Genomic DNA, 24,633 nt, shown 5'->3' on the forward strand with positions numbered 1-24,633 from the left:
AGTCGGTCTGCCTGTCTGCCGCTCAGTCGGTCGGTCTGCCTGTCTGCCGCTCAGTCGGTCTGCCTGTCTGCCGCTCAGTCGGTCTGCCTGTCTGCCGCTCAGTCGGTCTGCCTGTCTGCCGCTCAGTCGGTCTGCCTGTCTGCCGCTCAGTCGGTCTGCCTGTCTGCCGCTCAGTCGGTCTGCCGCTCAGTCGGTCTGTCGGTCTGCTCATACAGATGGACTATTATGTCCATATCTGGTCCTGTCGTTCCTCTACCACTGTCCATATCTGGTCCTGTCGTTCCTCTACCACTGTCCATATCTGGTCCTGTCGTTCCTCTACCACTGTCCATATCTGGTCCTGTCGTTCCTCTACCACTGTCCATATCTGGTCCTGTCGTTCCTCTACCACTGTCCATATCTGGTCCTGTCGTTCCTCTACCACTGTCCATATCTGGTCCTGTCGTTCCTCTACCACTGTCCATATCTGGTCCTGTCGTTCCTCTACCACTGTCCATATCTGGTCCTGTCGTTCCTCTACCACTGTCCATATCTGGTCCTGTCGTTCCTCTACCACTGTCCATATCTGGTCCTATCTTTTGAACACAGTTTAACATAATGTTTTCCAGGTGTGGAGGGACGACCTCAACGTTCAAAATCTGACCCCCAGCTACAGGACCTTGACCAATCAGAGAGCCTGGAACTGTCGGTGAGTGACCGGCTATCCCAATCTCCTCGCAAGTGTGCTCTTGTTTTCTCCTCAGAGAGGAAGGGAGGTGTGGACTAGTTTTTAGATTGTCTGATTCATGGTTTAGTGATTACAAGCTGATGAGGCAACAGAATCATACTGTAGTTCTCCATCCCCAAATCCATCCTTCCCTGAAGCCAAGTTAGGTGTTACTCGATTACTCTCAACCTGAACATACAATATCTTGATGTGAATATCTGAAGTCAATTGGTTTTCTTGTCTCAACCTTATTTCTCGATCTCCCCAGTTCTTTTACGCCGTGCTGACGCTCTCACATAGGCTCTACGGTCTGCAGGTAAGACATACACCGACTGTACAAAACATTAAGAACACCTGATCATTCCATGACATAGACGGACCAGGTGAATCCAGGTGAAATCTATGCTCCCTTATTGATGTCACCTGTTAAATACACTTCAAATCAGTGTAGATGAAGGGGAGGAGACGGGTTAAAGAAGGATTTTGAAGCCTTGAGGAAATGTTGACATGGATTATGTATGTGTGCCATTCAGAGGATGAATAGGCAAGACAAAATATTAGTGTCTTTGAACAAGGTATGGTAGTAGCTGCCAGGCGCACCAGTTTGTGTCAAGAACTGCAATGCTGCTGTGTTTTTCCACGAGCAACAGTTTCCAGTGTGTATCAAGAATGGTCCACCACCCAAAGGACATCCAGCCAACTTGCCTCAACATGGGCCAGCATCCCTGTGGAATGCTTTCGACACCCTTGTAGAGGCCATAACCCTGACGAATTGAGGCTGTTCTGAGGGCAAAGGGGATGGGCGGGTGCGCAACTCAATATTAGGAAGGTGTTTCAAATGTTTGATATACTCAGTGCATATATTCTTTACATGCTACAGACATAGTTGTAGGTTCATCCTGTCTTATCTTACCATTCGATTCAGTATTAAGTGTGTCTCCCTGCCTCTCCCTAGTCTGAAGTGTGTCTCCCTGCCTCTCCCTAGTCTGAAGTGTGTCCCCCTGCCTCTCCCTAGTCTGAAGTGTGTCCCCCTGCCTCTCCCTAGTCTGAAGTGTGTCCCCCTGCCTCTCCCTAGTCTGAAGTGTGTCCCCCTGCCTCTCCCTAGTCTGAAGTGTGTCCCCCTGCCTCTCCCTAGTCTGAAGTGTGTCTCCCTGCCTCTCCCTAGTCTGAAGTGTGTCTCCCTGCCTCTCCCTAGTCTGAAGTATGTCTCCCTGCCTCTCCCTAGTCTGAAGTGTGTCCCCTGCCTCTCCCTAGTCTGAAGTATGTCTCCCTGCCTCTCCCTACGTCTCCCTGCCTCTCCCTAGTCTGAAGTGTGTCCCCTGCCTCTCCCTATGTCTCCCTGCCTCTCCCTAGTCTGAAGTGTGTCTCCCTGCCTCTCCCTATGTCTGAAGTGTGTCCCCTGCCTCTCCCTATGTCTCCCTGCCTCTCCCTATGTCTCCCTGCCTCTCCCTAGTCTGAAGTGTGTCCCCCTGCCTCTCCCTAGTCTGAAGTGTGTCTCCCTGCCTCTCCCTATGTCTGAAGTGTGTCCCCTGCCTCTCCCTATGTCTGAAGTGTGTCCCCTGCCTCTCCCTATGTCTCCCTGCCTCTCCCTACGTCTCCCTGCCTCTCCCTAGTCTGAAGTGTGTCCCCTGCCTCTCCCTAGTCTGAAGTATGTCTCCCTGCCTCTCCCTACGTCTCCCTGCCTCTCCCTAGTCTGAAGTGTGTCCCCCTGCCTCTCCCTATGTCTGAAGTGTGTCTCCCTGCCTCTCCCTATGTCTGAAGTGTGTCCCCTGCCTCTCCCTATGTCTCCCTGCCTCTCCCTATGTCCCCCTGCCTCTCCCTAGTCTGAAGTGTCCCCCTGCCTCTCCCTATGTCTGAAGTGTGTCCCCTGCCTCTCCCTAGTCTGAAGTGTGTCCCCTGCCTCTCCCTATGTCTCCCTGCCTCTCCCTATGTCCCCCTGCCTCTCCCTAGTCTGAAGTGTCCCCCTGCCTCTCCCTATGTCTGAAGTGTGTCCCCTGCCTCTCCCTAGTCTGAAGTGTCCCCCTGCCTCTCCCTATGTCTGAAGTGTGTCCCCCTGCCTCTCCCTAGTCTGAAGTGTCCCCCTGCCTCTCCCTATGTCTGAAGTGTGTCCCCTGCCTCTCCCTATGTCTGAAGTGTGTCTCCCTGCCTCTCCCTATGTCTGAAGTGTGTCCCCTGCCTCTCCCTAGTCTGAAGTGTCCCCTGCCTCTCCCTAGTCTGAAGTGTCCCCTGCCTCTCCCTAGTCTGAAGTGTGTCCCCTGCCTCTCCCTAGTCTGAAGTGTGTCCCCTGCCTCTCCCTAGTCTGAAGTGTGTCCCCTGCCTCTCTCTAGTCTGAAGTGTGTCCCCTGCCTCTCCCTAGTCTGAAGTGTGTCCCCTGCCTCTCCCTAGTCTGAAGTGTGTCCCCTGCCTCTCCCTAGTCTGAAGTGTGTCCCCCTGCCTCTCCCTAGTCTGAAGTGTCCCCTGCCTCTCCCTAGTCTGAAGTGTGTCCCCCTGCCTCTCCCTAGTCTGAAGTGTGTCTCCCTGCCTCTCCCTAGTCTGAAGTGTGTCCCCTGCCTCTCCCTATGTCTCCCTGCCTCTCCCTAGTCTGAAGTGTGTCCCCCTGCCTCTCCCTATGTCCCCCTGCCTCTCCCTAGTCTGAAGTGTGTCCCCCTGCCTCTCCCTATGTCTCCCTGCCTCTCCCTAGTCTGAAGTGTGTCCCCCTGCCTCTCCCTATGTCTCCCTGCCTCTCCCTATGTCCCCCTGCCTCTCCCTAGTCTGAAGTGTGTCCCCCTGCCTCTCCCTATGTCTCCCTGCCTCTCCCTATGTCTCCCTGCCTCTCCCTAGTCTGAAGTGTCCCCTGCCTCTCCCTAGTCTGAAGTGTCCCCCTGCCTCTCCCTAGTCTGAAGTGTCTCCCTGCCTCTCCCTAGTCTGAAGTGTCCCCCTGCCTCTCCCTAGTCTGAAGTGTGTCCCCTGCCTCTCCCTATGTCCCCCTGCCTCTCCCTAGTCTGAAGTGTGTCCCCCTGCCTCTCCCTAGTCTGAAGTGTGTCCCCTGCCTCTCCCTAGTCTGAAGTGTGTCTCCCTGCCTCTCCCTAGTCTGAAGTGTGTCCCCTGCCTCTCCCTAGTCTGAAGTGTCCCCCTGCCTCTCCCTAGTCTGAAGTGTGTCCCCTGCCTCTCTAGTCTGAAGTGTGTCCCCTGCCTCTCCCTAGTCTGAAGTGTGTCCCCTGCCTCTCCCTAGTCTGAAGTGTGTCCCCTGCCTCTCCCTAGTCTGAAGTGTGTCCCCCTGCCTCTCCCTAGTCTGAAGTGTCCCCTGCCTCTCCCTAGTCTGAAGTGTGTCCCCCTGCCTCTCCCTAGTCTGAAGTGTGTCTCCCTGCCTCTCCCTAGTCTGAAGTGTGTCCCCTGCCTCTCCCTATGTCTCCCTGCCTCTCCCTAGTCTGAAGTGTGTCCCCCTGCCTCTCCCTATGTCCCCCTGCCTCTCCCTAGTCTGAAGTGTGTCCCCCTGCCTCTCCCTATGTCTCCCTGCCTCTCCCTAGTCTGAAGTGTGTCCCCCTGCCTCTCCCTATGTCTCCCTGCCTCTCCCTATGTCCCCTGCCTCTCCCTAGTCTGAAGTGTGTCCCCCTGCCTCTCCCTATGTCTCCCTGCCTCTCCCTATGTCTCCCTGCCTCTCCCTAGTCTGAAGTGTCCCCTGCCTCTCCCTAGTCTGAAGTGTCCCCCTGCCTCTCCCTAGTCTGAAGTGTCTCCCTGCCTCTCCCTAGTCTGAAGTGTCCCCCTGCCTCTCCCTAGTCTGAAGTGTGTCCCCTGCCTCTCCCTATGTCCCCCTGCCTCTCCCTAGTCTGAAGTGTGTCCCCCTGCCTCTCCCTAGTCTGAAGTGTGTCCCCCTGCCTCTCCCTAGTCTGAAGTGTGTCTCCCTGCCTCTCCCTAGTCTGAAGTGTGTCCCCTGCCTCTCCCTAGTCTGAAGTGTCCCCCTGCCTCTCCCTAGTCTGAAGTGTGTCTCCCTGCCTCTCCCTAGTCTGAAGTGTGTCCCCTGCCTCTCCCTAGTCTGAAGTGTGTCCCCTGCCTCTCCCTAGTCTGAAGTGTGTCCCCTGCCTCTCCCTAGTCTGAAGTGTGTGTCCCCTGCCTCTCCCTATGTCTCCCTGCCTCTCCCTAGTCTGAAGTGTCCCCCTGCCTCTCCCTAGTCTGAAGTGTGTCCCCCTGCCTCTCCCTAGTCTGAAGTGTGTCCCCTGCCTCTCCCTAGTCTGAAGTGTGTCCCCTGCCTCTCCCTAGTCTGAAGTGTCCCCTGCCTCTCCCTAGTCTGAAGTGTCCCCCTGCCTCTCCCTAGTCTGAAGTGTCCCCTGCCTCTCCCTAGTCTGAAGTGTCCCCCTGCCTCTCCCTAGTCTGAAGTGTGTCTCCCTGCCTCTCCCTAGTCTGAAGTGTGTCCCCCTGCCTCTCCCTAGTCTGAAGTGTGTCCCCTGCCTCTCCCTAGTCTGAAGTGTGTCCCCTGCCTCTCCCTAGTCTGAAGTGTGTCCCCTGCCTCTCCCTAGTCTGAAGTGTGTCCCCTGCCTCTCCCTAGTCTGAAGTGTCCCCCTGCCTCTCCCTAGTCTGAAGTGTCCCCTGCCTCTCCCTAGTCTGAAGTGTCCCCTGCCTCTCCCTAGTCTGAAGTGTCCCCCTGCCTCTCCCTAGTCTGAAGTGTCCCCCTGCCTCTCCCTAGTCTGAAGTGTCCCCCTGCCTCTCCCTAGTCTGAAGTGTCCCCTGCCTCTCCCTAGTCTGAAGTGTCTCCCCCTGCCTCTCCCTATGTCTCCCTGCCTCTCCCTAGTCTGAAGTGTGTCCCCCTGCCTCTCCCTAGTCTGAAGTGTGTCTCCCTGCCTCTCCCTAGTCTGAAGTGTCCCCCTGCCTCTCCCTAGTCTGAAGTGTGTCTCCCTGCCTCTCCCTAGTCTGAAGTGTGTCCCCTGCCTCTCCCTAGTCTGAAGTGTGTCCCCTGCCTCTCCCTAGTCTGAAGTGTGTCTCCCTGCCTCTCCCTAGTCTGAAGTGTGTCCCCTGCCACTCCCTAGTCTGAAGTGTGTCTCCCTGCCTCTCCCTAGTCTGAAGTGTGTCTCCCTGCCTCTCCCTAGTCTGAAGTGTGTCCCCTGCCACACCCTCGTCTGAAGGGTCCCCCGGCCTCTCCCTAGTCTGAAGTGTCCCCTGCCTCTCCCTAGTCTGAAGTGTCCCCTGCCTCTCCCTAGTCTGAAGTGTGTCTCCCTGCCTCTCCCTAGTCTGAAGTGTGTCTCCCTGCCTCTCCCTAGTCTGAAGTGTCCCCCTGCCTCTCCCTAGTCTGAAGTGTGTCTCCCTGCCTCTCCCTAGTCTGAAGTGTGTCCCCTGCCTCTCCCTAGTCTGAAGTGTGTCCCCTGCCTCTCCCTAGTCTGAAGTGTGTCTCCCTGCCTCTCCCTAGTCTGAAGTGTGTCCCCTGCCACTCCCTAGTCTGAAGTGTGTCTCCCTGCCTCTCCCTAGTCTGAAGTGTGTCTCCCTGCCTCTCCCTAGTCTGAAGTGTGTCCCCTGCCTCTCCCTAGTCTGAAGTGTCCCCCTGCCTCTCCCTAGTCTGAAGTGTCCCCTGCCTCTCCCTAGTCTGAAGTGTCCCCCTGCCTCTCCCTAGTCTGAAGTGTGTCTCCCTGCCTCTCCCTAGTCTGAAGTGTGTCTCCCTGCCTCTCCCTAGTCTGAAGTGTGTCCCCTGCCTCTCCCTAGTCTGAAGTGTGTCCCCTGCCTCTCCCTAGTCTGAAGTGTGTCCCCTGCCTCTCCCTAGTCTGAAGTGTGTCCCCTGCCACTCCCTAGTCTGAAGTGTGTCCCCTGCCACTCCCTAGTCTGAAGTGTGTCCCCTGCCACTCCCTAGTCTGAAGTGTGTCCCCTGCCACTCCCTAGTCTGAAGTGTGTCCCCTGCCACTCCCTAGTCTGAAGTGTGTCCCCCTGCCTCTCCCTAGTCTGAAGTGTTTCCCCCTGCCTCTCCCTAGTCTGAAGTGTCCCCCTGCCTCTCCCTAGTCTGAAGTGTGTCCCCCTGCCTCTCCCTAGTCTGAAGTGTGTCTCCCTGCCTCTCCCTAGTCTGAAGTGTGTCCCCTGCCTCTCCCTAGTCTGAAGTGTCCCCCTGCCTCTCCCTAGTCTGAAGTGTGTCCCCCTGCCTCTCCCTAGTCTGAAGTGTGTCCCCTGCCTCTCCCTAGTCTGAAGTGTGTCTCCCTGCCTCTCCCTAGTCTGAAGTGTGTCCCCTGCCTCTCCCTATGTCTCCCTGCCTCTCCCTATGTCTCCCTGCCTCTCCCTAGTCTGAAGTGTGTCTCCCTGCCTCTCCCTAGTCTGAAGTGTGTCCCCCTGCCTCTCCCTAGTCTTAAGTGTGTCCCCTGCCTCTCCCTAGTCTGAAGTGTGTCCCCTGCCTCTCCCTATGTCTCCCTGCCTCTCCCTAGTCTGAAGTGTGTCCCCTGCCTCTCCCTAGTCTGAAGTGTGTCCCCTGCCTCTCCCTATGTCTCCCTGCCTCTCCCTATGTCTCCCTGCCTCTCCCTATGTCTCCCTGCCTCTCCCTAGTCTGAAGTGTGTCTCCCTGCCTCTCCCTGTGTCCCCCTGCCTCTCCCTAGTCTGAAGTGTGTCTCCCTGCCTCTCCCTAGTCTGAAGTGTGTCCCTGCCTCTCCCTAGTCTGAAGTGTGTCCCCTGCCTCTCCCTATGTCTCCCTGCCTCTCCCTATGTCTCCCTGCCTCTCCCTAGTCTGAAGTGTGTCTCCCTGCCTCTCCCTAGTCTGAAGTGTCCCCCTGCCTCTCCCTAGTCTGAAGTGTGTCTCCCTGCCTCTCCCTATGTCTGAAGTGTGTCTCCCTGCCTCTCCCTAGTCTGAAGTGTGTCCCTGCCTCTCCCTAGTCTGAAGTGTGTCCCCCTGCCTCTCCCTAGTCTGAAGTGTGTCCCCCTGCCTCTCCCTAGTCTGAAGTGTGTCCCCTGCCTCTCCCTAGTCTGAAGTGTGTCCCCTGCCTCTCCCTATGTCTCCCTGCCTCTCCCTAGTCTGAAGTGTGTCCCCTGCCTCTCCCTATGTCTGAAGTGTGTCTCCCTGCCTCTCCCTATGTCTGAAGTGTGTCTCCCTGCCTCTCCCTAGTCTGAAGTGTGTCCCTGCCTCTCCCTAGTCTGAAGTGTGTCCCCCTGCCTCTCCCTAGTCTGAAGTGTGTCCCCCTGCCTCTCCCTAGTCTGAAGTGTGTCCCCTGCCTCTCCCTAGTCTGAAGTGTGTCCCCTGCCTCTCCCTATGTCTCCCTGCCTCTCCCTAGTCTGAAGTGTGTCCCTGCCTCTCCCTAGTCTGAAGTGTGTCCCCTGCCTCTCCCTATGTCTCCCTGCCTCTCCCTATGTCTCCCTGCCTCTCCCTAGTCTGAAGTGTGTCTCCCTGCCTCTCCCTAGTCTGAAGTGTCCCCCTGCCTCTCCCTAGTCTGAAGTGTGTCTCCCTGCCTCTCCCTATGTCTGAAGTGTGTCTCCCTGCCTCTCCCTAGTCTGAAGTGTGTCCCTGCCTCTCCCTAGTCTGAAGTGTGTCCCCCTGCCTCTCCCTAGTCTGAAGTGTGTCCCCCTGCCTCTCCCTAGTCTGAAGTGTGTCCCCTGCCTCTCCCTAGTCTGAAGTGTGTCCCCTGCCTCTCCCTATGTCTCCCTGCCTCTCCCTAGTCTGAAGTGTGTCCCCTGCCTCTCCCTATGTCTGAAGTGTGTCTCCCTGCCTCTCCCTATGTCTGAAGTGTGTCTCCCTGCCTCTCCCTAGTCTGAAGTGTGTCCCTGCCTCTCCCTAGTCTGAAGTGTGTCCCCCTGCCTCTCCCTAGTCTGAAGTGTGTCCCCCTGCCTCTCCCTAGTCTGAAGTGTGTCCCCTGCCTCTCCCTAGTCTGAAGTGTGTCCCCTGCCTCTCCCTATGTCTCCCTGCCTCTCCCTAGTCTGAAGTGTGTCCCCTGCCTCTCCCTATGTCTCCCTGCCTCTCCCTAGTCTGAAGTGTGTCTCCCTGCCTCTCCCTAGTCTGAAGTGTGTCCCCTGCCTCTCCCTATGTCTCCCTGCCTCTCCCTAGTCTGAAGTGTGTCTCCCTGCCTCTCCCTAGTCTGAAGTGTGTCCCTGCCTCTCCCTAGTCTGAAGTGTGTCCCCCTGCCTCTCCCTAGTCTGAAGTGTGTCCCCCTGCCTCTCCCTAGTCTGAAGTGTGTCCCCTGCCTCTCCCTAGTCTGAAGTGTGTCCCCTGCCTCTCCCTATGTCTCCCTGCCTCTCCCTAGTCTGAAGTGTGTCCCCTGCCTCTCCCTATGTCTCCCTGCCTCTCCCTAGTCTGAAGTGTGTCTCCCTGCCTCTCCCTAGTCTGAAGTGTGTCCCTGCCTCTCCCTAGTCTGAAGTGTGTCTCCCTGCCTCTCCCTGTGTCCCCCTGCCTCTCCCTAGTCTGAAGTGTGTCCCTGCCTCTCCCTAGTCTGAAGTGTGTCCCCCTGCCTCTCCCTAGTCTGAAGTGTGTCCCCCTGCCTCTCCCTAGTCTGAAGTGTGTCCCTGCCTCTCCCTAGTCTGAAGTGTGTCCCCCTGCCTCTCCCTAGTCTGAAGTGTGTCTCCCTGCCTCTCCCTAGTCTGAAGTGTGTCCCCCTGCCTCTCCCTAGTCTGAAGTGTGTCTCCCTGCCTCTCCCTGTGTCCCCCTGCCTCTCCCTAGTCTGAAGTGTGTCTCCCTGCCTCTCCCTGTGTCCCCCTGCCTCTCCCTAGTCTGAAGTGTGTCTCCCTGCCTCTCCCTGTGTCCCCCTGCCTCTCCCTAGTCTGAAGTGTGTCCCCTGCCTCTCCCTATGTCTCCCTGCCTCTCCCTAGTCTGAAGTGTGTCTCCCTGCCTCTCCCTAGTCTGAAGTGTGTCTCCCTGCCTCTCCCTATGTCTGAAGTGTCCCCTGCCTCTCCCTATGTCTCCCTGCCTCTCCCTATGTCTCCCTGCCTCTCCCTATGTCTCCCTGCCTCTCCCTATGTCTGAAGTGTGTCCCCTGCCTCTCCCTAGTCTGAAGTGTGTCCCCTGCCTCTCCCTAGTCTGAAGTGTGTCTCCCTGCCTCTCCCTATGTCTCCCTGCCTCTCCCTAGTCTGAAGTGTGTCCCCCTGCCTCTCCCTAGTCTGAAGTGTGTCCCCCTGCCTCTCCCTAGTCTGAAGTGTGTCCCCCTGCCTCTCCCTAGTCTGAAGTGTGTCCCCTGCCTCTCCCTAGTCTGAAGTGTGTCCCCTGCCTCTCCCTAGTCTGAAGTGTCTCCCCCTGCCTCTCCCTATGTCTCCCTGCCTCTCCCTAGTCTGAAGTGTCTCCCCCTGCCTCTCCCTATGTCTCCCTGCCTCTCCCTAGTCTGAAGTGTGTCTCCCTGCCTCTCCCTAGTCTGAAGTGTGTCCCCTGCCTCTCCCTAGTCTGAAGTGTGTCCCTGCCTCTCCCTAGTCTGAAGTGTGTCCCCTGCCTCTCCCTAGTCTGAAGTGTGTCCCCTGCCTCTCCCTAGTCTGAAGTGTGTCCCCTGCCTCTCCCTAGTCTGAAGTGTGTCCCCCTGCCACTCCCTGTGTGTTAAGTATGTCCACTGTCCCTCTCCGTAGGCCATCATATGCCCTCTGCCTCCTGGTGTTAAGTATGTCCACTGCCCCTCTCCGTAGGCCATCATATGCCCTCTGCCTCCTGGTGTTAAGTATGTCCACTGTCCCTCTCCATAGGCCATCATATGCCCTCTGCCTCCTGGTGTTAAGTATGTCCACTGTCCCTCTCCGTAGGCCATCGTCTCCCAGCAGGACAGCCACATTGAGCTCCAGCGTGCCTCTAATTTGGTGCATGAGCGTCCGGGTCGTAACCGAGGCAACATGCTCCTGGAGCAGGAGAAACAACGTAACCTGGAGAAACAGAGAGAAGAGGTGGCCAACTTCCACAAGCTGCAGACACAGCACCGTCAAAACCAGGTACAATACAGTTTATTGAGTTAGGGAAACGGAGGTAGGGACTCCTGGACCTCGAAGTCAGATCCACTGTTTTTTTTCATGGTTCCCCTTTAATCAGGGACTGATTTATCCCTTGGGACACCAGGTGGGTGATTCCTCTCTAATCAGGGACTGATTTAGCCCTAGGACACCAGGTGGGTGATTCCTCTCTAATCAGGGACTGATTTAGCCCTGGGACACCTGGTGGGTGATTCCCCTTTAATCAGGGACTGATTTAGCCCTTGGGACACCAGGTGGGTGATTCCTCTCTAATCAGGGACTGATTTAGCCCTTGGGACACCAGGTGGGTGATTCCTCTCTAATCAGGGACTGATTTAGCCCTGAGACACCAGGTGGGTGATTCCTCTCTAATCAAGAGCTGATTTAGCCCTGGGACACCTGGTGGGTGATTCCCCTTTAATCAGGGACTGATTTAGCCCTGGGACACCAGGTGGGTGATTCCCCTTTAATCAGGGACTGATTTAGCCCTTGGGACACCAGGTGGGTGATTCCTCTCTAATCAGGGATTGATTTAGCCCTTGGGACACCAGGTGGGTGATTCCTCTCTAATCAGGGACTGATTTAGACCTGGGACACCAGGTGGGTGATTCCTCTCTAATCAGGGACTGGTTTAGCCCTGAGACACCAGGTGGGTGATTCCTCTCTAATCAGGGACTGGTTTAGCCCTGGGACACCAGGTGGGTGATTCCTCTCTAATCAGGGACTGATTTAGACCTGGGACACCAGGTGGGTGATTCCCCTTTAATCAGGGACTGATTTAGCCCTAGGACACCAGGTGGGTGATTCCCCTTTAGTCAGGGACTGATTTAGCCCTAGGACACCAGGTGGGTGATTCCTCTCTAATCAGGGACTGATTTAGCCCTGGGACACCTGGTGGGTGATTCCCCTTTAATCAGGGACTGATTTAGCCCTGGGACACCAGGTGGGTGCAATTCATTATCTGGTAGAACAGAAATCCAGCAGGCTCCGGGCCTCATAAGTTAAGAGTTGAATACCCCTGATGTAGTGGATCTGTCTCATCTCTCTCTCTCCATCTCTCTCTCTCCATCTCTCTCTCTCTCATCTCTCTCTCTCTCTCCATCTCTCTCTCTCTCTCCATCTCTCTCTCTCTCTCCATCTCTCTCTCTCTCTCCATCTCTCTCTCTCTCTATCTCTCTCCCTCCATCTCTCTCTCCTTCTCTCCATCTCTCTCTCCATCTCATCTCTCTCTCTCCATCTCATCTCTCTCTCTCCATCTCATCTCTCTCTCTCTCCATCTCTCTCTCTCTCCATCTCTCTCTCTCCATCTCATCTCTCCATCTCATCTCTCCATCTCATCTTTCATCCATCTCTCTCTCTCTCTCCCTCTCTCCCCCTCTCTCCATCTCTCTCTCTCTCTATCTCTCTATCTCTATCCCCAGGCTCGCTGGGAGAAGGAGCGGGAGCGTCACCGGCTGCAGGCGGAGGTCCTGGAGGCGGAGCTAAGACAGAGAGAGGAGGAGTGTAGGAGACTGGAGAAGAAACTAGAGATGGAGAGAGAGGAGCTGGAGAGACAGAGAGAGACATACCAACAGGTTGCTGCTTCCTTACAATATAATAATATACAGGAGAAAATCTGACCTCTCTGAAATGAAAATGGATGGCCCTCCCTTCAGTGAAAATATATTTTTACCCTCCCTGAACGCTTGAAAAAGTGATCCTCCCCTATACCCCAAATAATAATTAAAACATAAAATGGATAGCATAGAACATGCCAATCATTTACCCTCATTCCCAGGACAAACCAGAGTCTTAGATATTCAGTTTTAGAAACTGTTCTTCGTTTTGTAAGCATTACATGGCAAAGTACCCAGAAGGTTGTCAATTCAGACTACCGCGGACAATAAAAGCACTAAATTCATCTATCATATTTTTGCAGGCCAAGAAAAATGTGCCTTTTTATGAACGCATTTCATGCAATTCTGTCATTTCTACGTGACTGTAGACGAGCAGAATCTATTTTAATACCACAACAGAGCATGACAACGAATGTGCACATACTGCAGTGCCAAATACCTTTTAATTTCTATACAGGCTATTGTTAAAAAAAAGAGGACAGTCTACCAGTGGTAAAGTTGTCTATCGAGTGTAAAAATATATCAGAACAGAACCAGTTATGACTGAAGTATCTGATCATCAATGAATTTCAAAAGAAACCCTTCATTGTTTAACACAGCAGCCGCATATCATCAGGTAGGCCAATATACACTTGTAACTTTTTTTCATATGCAAAACTAGCATTTTCTAATTCATTCCATGATACTGTTGTTACAAAATAGATTTGTGTTGGCTGTGATTAGGGCACGGAAATATAAGAGCCTCTGCTAGGCTAAATTTAACAAACTAGGCATGCATAGCTCACCACATGATCCTCAAACCAGAGACTGGCCAAACTCGTGTTTTTAAAAGTCAATTCAAAAGGCACTGTAGAATGACTGACCGTATAGTCTAATAAGACATTTTTCATTTAATTATTATTTAATTCAAAGTATTTTTTAAATGTAGTATTTCATCATAGTAAATACATGCATAGGCATGTTGTTGAAATGCTAAGCGCTCCTGCTAGCTTCTTGCATGTCTCAAATGCTTCATAATGGATTTCCTAAATGGCCTTGAAATAATAATAATAATAATATAGCCTAAATAATACATTTGTTTGTTCCTTCTTAGGCTACCTGGCTGGCTCCTGACTGATTTAGAGTTAATATGTTGTTTAATAGCGTGTTGAAATATTGAATGTCAATTGAAAGTGACAGAATCACACATTACTTCCCAAGCAAAGTACATGTTTTGTCTCCTCAGCAACAGAAGGTTGTAGCGAAGACTCTGAATGTGATAGAGACAAACCAAAGATATCTGAATGTGATAGAGACAAACCAAAGATATCTGAATGTGATAGAGACAAACCAAAGATATCTGAATGTGATAGAGACAAACCAAAGATATCTGAATGTGATAGAGACAAACCAAAGATATCTGAATGTGATAGAGACAAACCAAAGATATCTGAATGTGATAGAGACAAACCAAAGATATCTGAATGTGATAGAGACAAACCAAAGATATCTGAATGTGATAGAGACAAACCAAAGATATCTGAATGTGATAGACAAACCAAAGATATCTGAAAGTGATAGAGACAAACCAAAGATATCTGAATGTGATAGAGACAAACCAAAGATATCTGAATGTGATAGACAAACCAAAGATATCTGAATGTGATAGACAAACCAAAGATATCTGAAAGTGATAGAGACAAACCAAAGATATCTGAATGTGATAGAGACAAACCAAAGATATCTGAATGTGATAGAGACAAACCAAAGATATCTGAATGTGATAGAGACAAACCAAAGATATCTGAATGTGATAGAGACAAACCAAAGATATCTGAATGTGATAGAGACAAACCAAAGATATCTGAATGTGATAGAGACAAACCAAAGATATCTGAATGTGATAGAGACAAACCAAAGATATCTGAATGTGATAGAGACAAACCAAAGATATCTGAATGTGATAGAGACAAACCAAAGATATCTGAATGTGATAGAGACAAACCAAAGATATCTGAATGTGATAGAGACAAACCAAAGATATCTGAATGTGATAGAGACAAACCAAAGATATCTGAATGTGATAGAGACAAACCAAAGATATCTGAATGTGATAGAGACAAACCAAAGATATCTGAATGTGATAGAGACAAACCAAAGATATCTGAATGTGATAGAGACAAACCAAAGATATCTGAATGTGATAGAGACAAACCAAAGATATCCCTTATGCATCGGAGTCACGTCTTTCACAGCATTGTTCAGCTTGTTTCTAGCATGAAAAGCATTTGAAAAAAAAAAACTATATATATATATATAACCTTTATGTAACCTTTATTTAACTAGGCAAGTCAGTTAAGAACAAATTCTTATTTACAATGACGGCCTACACCGGACAAACCCGGATGCTGGGCCAATTGTGCGCCGCCCTATGGGACTCCCAGTCACGGCCGGTTGTGATACCGGCTAGATTCAAACCAGGGTATCTGTGGTGTCTTAGACCACTGTGATACAGCCTGGATGGGACCAGGGTGTTAGACCGCTGTGATACAGCCTGGATGGAACCAGGGTGTTAGACCACTGTGATACAGCCTGGATGGAACCAGGGTGTTAGACCACTGTGATACAGCCTGGATGGGACCAGGGTGTTAGACCGCTGTGATACAGCCTGGATGGGACCAGGGTGTTAGACCACTGTGATACAGCCTGGATGGAACCAGGGTCTTAGACCACTGTGATACAGCCTGGATGGAACCAGGGTGTTAGACCGCTGTGATACAGCCTGGATGGGACCAGGGTCTTAGACCGCTGTGATACAGCCTGGATGGGACCAGGGTCTTAGACCGCTGTGATACAGCCTGGATGGGACCAGGGTGTTAGACCACTTGCGCCGCTCTGGAAAATTGTGGACTAAAGCGTTGTTATATAATCAGTTCTCTAAAAAATACCTCTTAGGCTAACAAAGGGGTAGTCCAATGCTTTCAGCCATTTCCTTAAACAACAGCCACAATACCCTCACACAGTGCACGGTGACTGACAACATGTATGGATAGTAGCCTAGAAGACCAGAGGGAAGAGTGGCCCCTACCTGCCCTCCAACACCACTTCCAGCAGCATCTGGTCTCCCATCCAGGGACCGACCAGGACCAACCCTGCATAGCTTCAGAGGCAAGCCAGTAGTCAGATGTAGTGTGGTATGTTGCTGACAGCGGAAGGTAGCCTAGCAGTCAGAGCAGTGGACCAGTAACCGAAAGGTTGCTAGTTCGAATACTCGAGTCGACATGGTGAAAAATCTGCCAGTGCCCTTGAGCAAGGCACTTATCCCTAATTTGCTTCAGGGTCACCGTGCTACTATGGCTGACCCTGTAAAACAACACACCTATCCGGTGTATGTGACAAAATCTGTTTATTCAAAGTAATTTCCCTTTGTCATGTAACGTACCAACAGGATCTGGAAAGGCTGAGGGAGTCAATGAGGACGGTGGAAAAACAGAAGGAACACCTCAATACACAGATGAAGTTGAAGCAGAACAAGACCGTCACCAACCCTGGGAGTTTTAACTTCAAAGCTCAGCAGGTGGGGATGTGGTGTGGTCGTTAAGAACTGAGGACCAATAGTGTGAGGAGCTGTTGTTGATGTATTTGTAGGTGTTTACATCATCCGGACATTCTATTCTTCTCCTCAGGCTCCCCTCTCCCAGTCCTTCCGAGGGGATCCTCCCCTCCTCTCCCAGTCCTTCCGAGGGGATCCTCCCCAACTCTCCCAGTCCTTCCGAGGGGATCCTCCCCTCCTCTCCCAGTCCTTCCGAGGGGATCCTCCCCAACTCTCCCAGTCCTTCCGAGGGGATCCTCCCCAACTCTCCCAGTCCTTCCGAGGGGATCCTCCCCAACTGTCCCAGTCCTTCCGAGGGGATCCTCCCCAACTGTCCCAGTCCTTCCGAGGGGATCCTCCCCAACTCTCCCAGTCCTTCCGAGGGGATCCTCCCCAACTCTCCCAGTCCTTCCGAGGGGATCCTCCCCTCCTCTCCCAGTCCTTCCGAGGGGACCTGACAGCTGATTGGATGAAGGGAAGAGAGGTGATCCAGATCCCCAAGGTCCTTGTCCCCCCCAGCCTCTCTGTAGCCACCAACATTTTCCTGGAGCAGCCCCCGGAGGTGAGCCACATAGGACGTAATAGGACAGTGCATTCAGAAAGTATTCAGACCCCCTTACTTCTTCCACATTTTTTTTTTACATTACAGCCTTATTCTAAAATTGAATACATCGTTTTTTCCCTCGTCAATCTACACACATTACCCCATAATGACAAAGTAAGAATAGGTTTTTAGAAATTTTTGCAAATTTTATAAAAAAATTCAACTGAAATATCACATTTACATAAGTGTTGAGACCCTGTACTCAGTACTTTATTGGCACACCTGCATTTGTGGAGTTTCTCCCATTCTTCTCTGCAGATCCTCTCAAGCTCTGTCAGGTTAGATGGGGAATGTCACTACACAGCTATTTTCAGGTCTCTCCAGAGATGTTTAATCGGGTTCAAGTCCGGGCTCTGGCTGGGCCACTCAAGGACATTCAGAGACTTGCCCCAACCCACTCTTGCCTTGTTTTGGCTGTGTACTTAGGGTCGTTGTCCTGTTAAAAGGTGAACCTTTGCCCAGACTGATGTCCTGAGAGCTCTGGAGCAGGTTTTCATCAAGGATCTTTGTTCAGCTTTCCCTTGATCCTGACTAGTCTCCCAGTACCTGCTGCTGAAAAACATCCCCACAGCATGATGCTGCCATCACCATGCTTCACCGTAGGGTTGGTGCCAGGTTTCCTCCTATAGTTCAATCTTGGTTTCATCAGACCAGAGAATCTTGTTTCCCATTGTATGAGAATCCATTAGGTGGGCTGTGGGCTGTCATGTGCCTTTTACTGAGGAGTGGCTTCCATCTGGCCACTCTACCATAAAGGCCTAATTGGTGGAGTGCTGCAACTCTAGGAAGAGTCTTGGTGGTTCCAAACTTCTTCCATTTAATGATGAAGGCCACTGTGTTCTTGGGGACCTACAACCTTCAACAATTCCTTCGACCTCATGGCTTGGTTTTTACTCTGACATGCACCGTCCACTGTGGGACCTTATATAGACAGGTGTGTGCCTTTTTATAAATCATGTCCAATCAATTGAATTTACCACGTATGGATTCCAATCAAGTTGTAGAATCATCTCAAGGAGGATCAATGGAACAGGATGGACCTGAGCTCAATTTTCGAGTATCATAGTAAAGGTAGCAAAGGTACTTATGTATATAAGGTATTTCAGTTTTTTATTTGTTAAAAATTTGCACAAATTTTAAAAACCTGTTTTTGCTTTGTCATTATGGGGTATTGTGTGTAGATTTACGAGGGGAAAAAATGATTGAATCCATTTTAGAATAAGGCTGTAACGACGTAACAAAATGTGGAAAAGGTTGAGGGGTCTGAATACTTTCCAAATGCACTGTACCGACCATGGTTTTCTAGAAATCCCAGTTAGAGGATTCCTGGAATCAGGAAATAGTACTTTGTCAAGTTACCAGTATTTTTCAACCCTAACCAACTATGTGAATATGTGCTCACTTCCCAGTGTTTTTCTATTGTAACGTGTTGTTCAATAGTGTATTGATATTGTGTATTTTGCATGCTGAATTTCCATGTACATTTTTATTTTTTTATTTTACCTTTATTTTACTAGGCAAGTCAGTTAAGAACAAATTCTTATTTACAATGACGGCCTAGGAACAGTGGGTTAACTGCCTGTTCAGGGGCAGAACGACAGATTTGTACCTTGTCAGCTCGGGGGTTTGAACTTGCAACCTTCCGGTTACTCGTCCAACGCTCTAACCACTAGGCTACTCTGCCGCCCCTGGATAGTAATGTTCCCATTCGGTGCACTCGGTACAACACTGTTGCCAATTAGATCTCCATAGCTGTGTGTTGTAACTCATTTTCCAGTAGTTCATTCACAGTTCATAACTTTACGTTATCGTATCTTAGGTGCCCCTCGCAGGGAGAGCATCAGCCCCGGGCCCTCTAAACCAGAATTCCCCATCCACCTGATCAGCACAACCAACCAGGTGGTTCACAAACCAGGGGCCGTGCAACAGCAGATACCCACCAAGCTGGCTGTCCTTGGTAACAAGGGCAAGGAGAAGAGCAGTAAGAAGAGGTCCCACCACAAGCGCAATCACAGCGCAGGTAAGAACCCGGCTCAGTAGAACCCGGCTCAGTAGAACCCGGCGCGGGTCAGGTCAGAACACGGCGCGGGTCAGAACAGAACACGGCGCGGGTCGGAACAGAACACGGCGCGGGTCGGAACAGAACACGGCGCGGGTCGGAACAGAACACGGCGCGGGTCGGAACAGAACACGGCGCGGGTCGGAACAGAACACGGCGCGGGTCGGAACAGAACACGGCGCGGGTCGGAACAGAACACGGCGCGGGTCGGAACTGTACACGGCACTCCTATAATCTCAAACCTTCCGTTTATTAGTCATGTACTGGGGCACTTGTTTTGAAGTCCTACTCTTTCCTCTTGACCTCAGCTGTGCTAGGGGAAATCATAACATTTACCCCATATTGATATTTTCTATGATCTGTTAAAGCAGTGGGCATATATCTCCACTACAGGAGGCTTGTGGCTGGAGTGGAATCACTGGAATGGTATCATACACATGGTTTCTATGCATTTGATGCCATTCCATTTGCTCTGTTCCATCCTCCACTGATCTCCATAGTTCTGATGCAGTGTTGTCTTTCCTCCTGCAGCGTCCATAGAAATGTCTCAGGTGGTGCCGATCAGAGTGACAGGAAATCAGAGTCTGAGAGGGAAGAAGACTGTGAGCCCACAGAGAAACTACCAATTAGGTAAGAGCCCTCACAGGTAAAAACCCGTTACTGATTCTACCAATCAGGTAAGAGCCCTCACTGATGCTACCAATCGGGTAAGAGCCCTCACTGATGCTACCAATCGGGTAAGAGCCCTCACTGATGCTACCAATCGGGTAAGAGCCCTCACTGATGCTACCAATCGGGTAAGAGCCCTCACTGATGCTACCAATCGGGTAAGAGCCCTCACTGATGCTACCAATCGGGTAAGAGCCCTCACTGATGCTACCAATCGGGTAAGAGCCCTCACTGATGCTACCAATCGGGTAAGAGCCCTCACTGATGCTACCAATCGGGTAAGAGCCCTCACTGATGCTACCAATCGGGTAAGAGCCCTCACTGATGCTACCAATCGGGTAAGAGCCCTCACTGATGCTACCAATCGGGTAAGAGCCCTCACTGATGCTACCAATCGGGTAAGAGCCCTCACTGATGCTACCAATCGGGTAAGAGCCCTCACTGGACCTACCAATCATCTAAGACGAGAACCTTGGGAGTTCCAGATACATATTGTCTGATTTTTACTGTTTTAATATCTCGGGAAGTAAATTAACACACCCAATAATTAAGTTAACCGTACGCTGTTATGCCTCTTCAGATGATTTCTTCAGTCCTCCAGAGCCCCTGTCCAGCGTTAAGCCCTCCCAGACCCTGTCGTCCAGCAGCAGCATGAGGACCAATAACCAGAGCCACGTCCCTCCACCTCCCCCTCCACCCTTCCCCAAAGACATAGTAAGCAAACCAACCAAGGAGCACGTTATCTACCTGTAAGGACACAGGGCGACACCAAAACCCTAAGCCAGGGCTCTGAAACTGGCGGCCCATGTGCCAAAACCGGCCCACGAGTGATTTATATTTGGCCCGCCAAAGCTCTGTTCACAGTAAAGATGTGATTATATATATTTTTTACTGATTGGGCTTTCTAATTGCTGGTACTGTTCCTGTTGAATTTCCACATTTCCAAAATTCATTTCTATTGTTTGGATGAGTGCTTGTCTCTAAACTCTCTCTGCACTCAAGTCTTTATGTTTTTAAGCCTTTTTAAAGATGATATAAATTCATGTTAGGAAGCTGGTTATTACTTTGAATTGTTTACAGGTCTGAGGTGCCAAGCACGTTACCTCAGAGCGCATTAGAAACTCTTTTAAATCTGAATTGACCTGTTCCTCGTTTTGTATTTCTTCATGTCATATAATGTATGGAAGTAAATGTTCATTTAGCTGTGAGGTGTAAAACTGACCAGTTTACCAGACGCAGATTAAGTTTGGTCCAGCACTAAAAAAAGATTCTCAATTGAGATTCTCCCAGTTTTTAATTTTTTTGTTGTCCAAGACTAGGCTTAATCTGTGTCTGGGAAATGGGCCCTTATGGTATGGGAATTATGGTGTATTATAACACTGAATAATAATGACTACTGTACTAAATTATGCCAATTCTCCTGTGGTTTATGCCATTTTGTGATTTTTGTTATGAAGTTTACAGGAGAGGGTTTCATGACATTTTGTCAGCATTTTGTCAGACAGCTTCTCCACACCCATATCAACATGGATTGTTGTCAGTCAAGTTTTAGTTTAGTTATAACGACAGGAAAGTTTGTGTGCGAGAGTGAAATGTTAGAACTATCTTATGTGTGTACTTTGAACAAGAGGCAAAGCGTTTTGCCAGATGGTTTTCTTCATTGTGTAACTGTCAAAAGGTTCTGTTCTGGGAACCAAGGAACTTATTGAACAATGTTCTATCGGGGAGATGTTTGGAAGGATGTTGCTCATGGTTACAGTTTCCAGTGAACACAGTCTGGGAATAGAATTAGAACACGTGTGACAAAACATTTGTTTTTACTGCTCTAATTATGTCGTTAATTATCTTCAAAATGGAATCTCCCTATAACACATGTTCTATTGTTTCTACTATGCTGTTGTTACTTATAACCTGGATGGTTGCAGCCCTGAATGCTGATTGGCTGATATAGCCGTGGTATATCACACTGTATGCCACGGGTATGATGAAACATTTGTTTTTACTGCTCTAATTAAGTTGCTAACCAGTTTATTATAGCAATAAGGCACCTCTGGGGTTTGTGGTACATGGCCATGATACCGCGGTTAAGGGCTGTGTCCAGGCACTCTGTGTTACGTCGTCTGTAAGAACAGCTCTTAGCCGTGGTATATTGGCCATATACCACATCTCCTCTGGCCTTATTGCGTATATATATATATATATATATATATATATATATATGGTCTGGACATTCTGCTGTGATGTTGATGTCCTGGTAAACTGTTGTGGTTCCCATCCACAGCCGATGGAAGGAATAAAAAATCATTCTGCTGCCTGTAATCAGCCTGTTTGTTTCTAGAAGGAGAGCTCAGTCAAGTCAGGCCGGGGTTCAATCCAATAGTTTCCTTTAAAATCTGCATTGGCGTAATCGGATTGAATCCCCGGCCTCCATGTCACCTCCGAATGACTCACTTCCTCCCATCCCATGTCCAGTCTGAAATAGCAGTGAAGCAGCGCAAGGACAAAGCAGTTCTGTTGTTCCCCACCAGAATAGAACAGTGGCCTGTAATCGTTAGTCGTGTATGTTTTGCTTCCAGTTCAGCCCCTCAATGGGTGAATCTCAATTGTATTTCCTTGGTTCCTTTCATCCTCTCGCTTCAAAACACTTGGATGAGGTCAGAGGTCACAACCCCTCTGACCGGCAACCTCAGAATTATAGTCACCATTCTTCTTCTGTTGCTAATATAGAACATTCAGTTGGTGGTATATGACCTGGCAGTAGCTTGAGTTCTGAATGGAGAGTCTGTCTGACTGGGTGAGTCACTCCGGGAGCCGGTGGAGATTTGATGCCCTGTCACTACCTGGGTGCCTGGTCCTGCCCGTTAGCGCTGATGAAGTCTCCTCTGGCTCCCGTAGTGACTCTCCCAGTCAGACAGACTCTCCATTCAGAACTTAACATTAACACAGCAGTGACTCTCCCAGTCAGACAGACTCTCCATTCAGAACTTAACATTAACACAGCAGTGACTCTCCCAGTCAGACAGACTCTCCATTCAGAACTTAACATTCACACAGCAGTGCAGTGCCTCCCTTGGCTCTCGTCTCATCAGCAAGGCAGGCACACATTGTGGAGAGAAGGCTAGAGAGTCCGACTGCCGTGAGAGTGTAATTTGAGACGGGGCCAGAATGAAGAGGGTCATTCATATTCAGTTGCAGTACAACTCTTGCTACTGCCAGGTCATATACCACCAACTTAATGTTCTATATTAGCAACAGAAGAAGAATGGTGACTATATTTCTGAGGTTGGCAATGACGAAGCCATGCAGAGGATGAAATGCTTTTGTTTATTTATTTTGGCGTATTCCTCCTCAGATGTTTTAAAAACCACCTGGTGATGTCATCAAATAACCCTGGTGAATATCTCATCTCATTGGCTGCAAAATAGTGTGCAGATGAATCTGATAGGGCACTCTCCCTAACCAACCAGCTTCTTCCGTCATGACTTGACTTCTTATCTCTAACCCCTATCCTTTGACCTCTAGCAGACTGTTAAAATAGTGGTGTTCCTCTGCTAATATGTTGGTGACACATCAGATCTTAGGTATAGGTATTTTACGCATCAGCTAACCACATGTTATAGCAATCTGATGCCCGACGGAACAGTCGATGATGTGGCACGCAACCATTGGTTGATGCAGGGGAACATCCACCTATATTTCCAGTACTGACCAGGTCCTTCCTGTGTTTATGGACTCGTGGCTGTGATGAAATGAACGGGAACAACAAAAAACTAAAATCTACTCTGTTTAGCTACAGAATATACAGTGGGGTCAGGAATTATTGGCACCCTTGATAAAGATTAGCAAAAAAGACAGTAAAATAAATAATACAAATACTGAGCTATGTTGTATGCTCAAACTATCCTGAACAAAAATATAAACGCAACATGCAAACATTTCTAAGATTTTACTGAGTTACAGTTCATATAAGGAAATCAGTCAATTGAAATGAATTAATTTGGCCCTAATCTATAGATTTCACCTGACTGGGTGGGGGTGCAGCCATGGGTGGGCCTGGGCCCAGCCAATCAGAATGGCCCGCAAAAGGGCTTTATTACAGACAGAAATACTCCTCAGTTTCATCAGCTGTCCGGGTGGCTGGTCTCAGACGATCTCGCAGGTGAAGAAGCCGGATGTGGAGGTCCTGGGTTGGCGTGGTTACACGTGGTCTTTGGTTGTGTGGCCGGTTAGATGTACTGCAAAATTCTCTACAAATGACGTTGGAGGCGGCTTATGGTAGAGAAATTAACATTCTGGCAACAGCTCTGGCGGACAGTCCTGCAGTCAGCATGCCAATTGCACGCTCCCTCAACTTGATCTGTGGCATTGCGTTGTGTGTCAGAACTGCAAATTTTTCATGATTACTGATCAATTTCTTCATACATTTATAATTAGTAGGTTTTATGTTTTAACAAATATTTGTTATTTTGTACATATGTATTGTATATCGTGGTGTGGTTTTCATAACATCTGCACACTTTTATTTCATTCGTTTTTTTCTATTTATCACTTGTTTTCTTTGCTGCAAATTATTTTTTTTGACTGGCCTTTTATTGTCCACAGCACAAGGTGCACCCCTGTAATGATCATGCTGTTTAATCAACATATTGATATGCCACACCTGTCGGGTGGATGGATTATCTTGGCAAAGGAAAAATGCTCACGAACAGGGATGTAAACAAATTTTGTGCACAACTTTTTTGAGAAATAAGCATTTTGTGTGTATGAAATATTTCTGGTTTCTTTTATTTCAACTAATGAAACATGGGACCAACACTTTAAATATTGCGTTTTATATATATTTTTTGTTTAGTATAGGTGCCGGCACTGTTTATATTTAGGTGCTGGAACTCAACAATACTTTTAACCTAATTTTCTATCAGAGGTTCAGGAACTGTTTATATTGAAGTGCAGGAACTGAAACAGTAGAAACTTCTGAGGTGCCGATATTCAGTTCCGGAGAGCTCCTGCCCAAGTGAAGCACGGCTTGAGTCCCAAATGGACCCTGGTTCAAAAGTAGTGCACTATGAAGGAAACAGGGTGCCATTTGGGATGCACCCCACAAATATTTAGCAAATGTATTAAGTAAAAATAAAAAAAATGTAACGACGTTCTTCGTTTGTCGAAAGAGAGTCGGACCGAAATGCAGCGTGTTTGTTACATGTTTATTAGTGAAAACAAATAACGAAACTATACATGAAATAACGAATAAATACAAAACAACAAAACAGAACGTGAAACCTATTACAGCCTGACTGGTGAAACTACCACAGAGACAGGAACAATCACCCATGAAATACAAAGCGAAACCCAGGCTACCTAAATACGGTTCCCAATCAGAGACAACGAGAATCACCTGACTCTGATTGAGAACCGCCTCAGGCAGCCAAACCTATGAAACACACACCCCTAATCAGCTACAATCCCAATAACTAAAAAACCCCACTAAATACAACAAACAATAAACCCATGTCACACCCTGGCCTGACCAACTAATAAACTAAAACACAAAATACTAAGACC

General features: G+C 49.6%; 1 protein-coding gene across 1 annotated transcript in view; it reads left to right on the forward strand.

The window, feature by feature from the left end:
• LOC135518844 (rho guanine nucleotide exchange factor 18-like) overlaps positions 1-21,273 on the forward strand; it is a 55,403-nt gene extending 34,130 nt beyond the window's left edge. The window contains exons 14-22 of the mRNA XM_064943828.1: positions 609-688; positions 975-1,022; positions 10,352-10,534; positions 11,974-12,126; positions 15,596-15,724; positions 15,834-16,317; positions 18,163-18,363; positions 18,934-19,032; positions 19,652-21,273. Of these exons, the coding sequence (XP_064799900.1) occupies positions 609-688; positions 975-1,022; positions 10,352-10,534; positions 11,974-12,126; positions 15,596-15,724; positions 15,834-16,317; positions 18,163-18,363; positions 18,934-19,032; positions 19,652-19,824 (1,550 nt within the window). The 3' untranslated portion in view covers positions 19,825-21,273. The remainder of the gene's footprint in view (positions 1-608; positions 689-974; positions 1,023-10,351; positions 10,535-11,973; positions 12,127-15,595; positions 15,725-15,833; positions 16,318-18,162; positions 18,364-18,933; positions 19,033-19,651) is intronic.
• The last annotated feature ends 3,360 nt before the right edge of the window (positions 21,274-24,633 follow it).

The sequence above is a fragment of the Oncorhynchus masou genome, chromosome 3 (assembly GCF_036934945.1).
Source record: "Oncorhynchus masou masou isolate Uvic2021 chromosome 3, UVic_Omas_1.1, whole genome shotgun sequence".
NCBI lineage: Eukaryota > Metazoa > Chordata > Actinopteri > Salmoniformes > Salmonidae > Oncorhynchus > Oncorhynchus masou.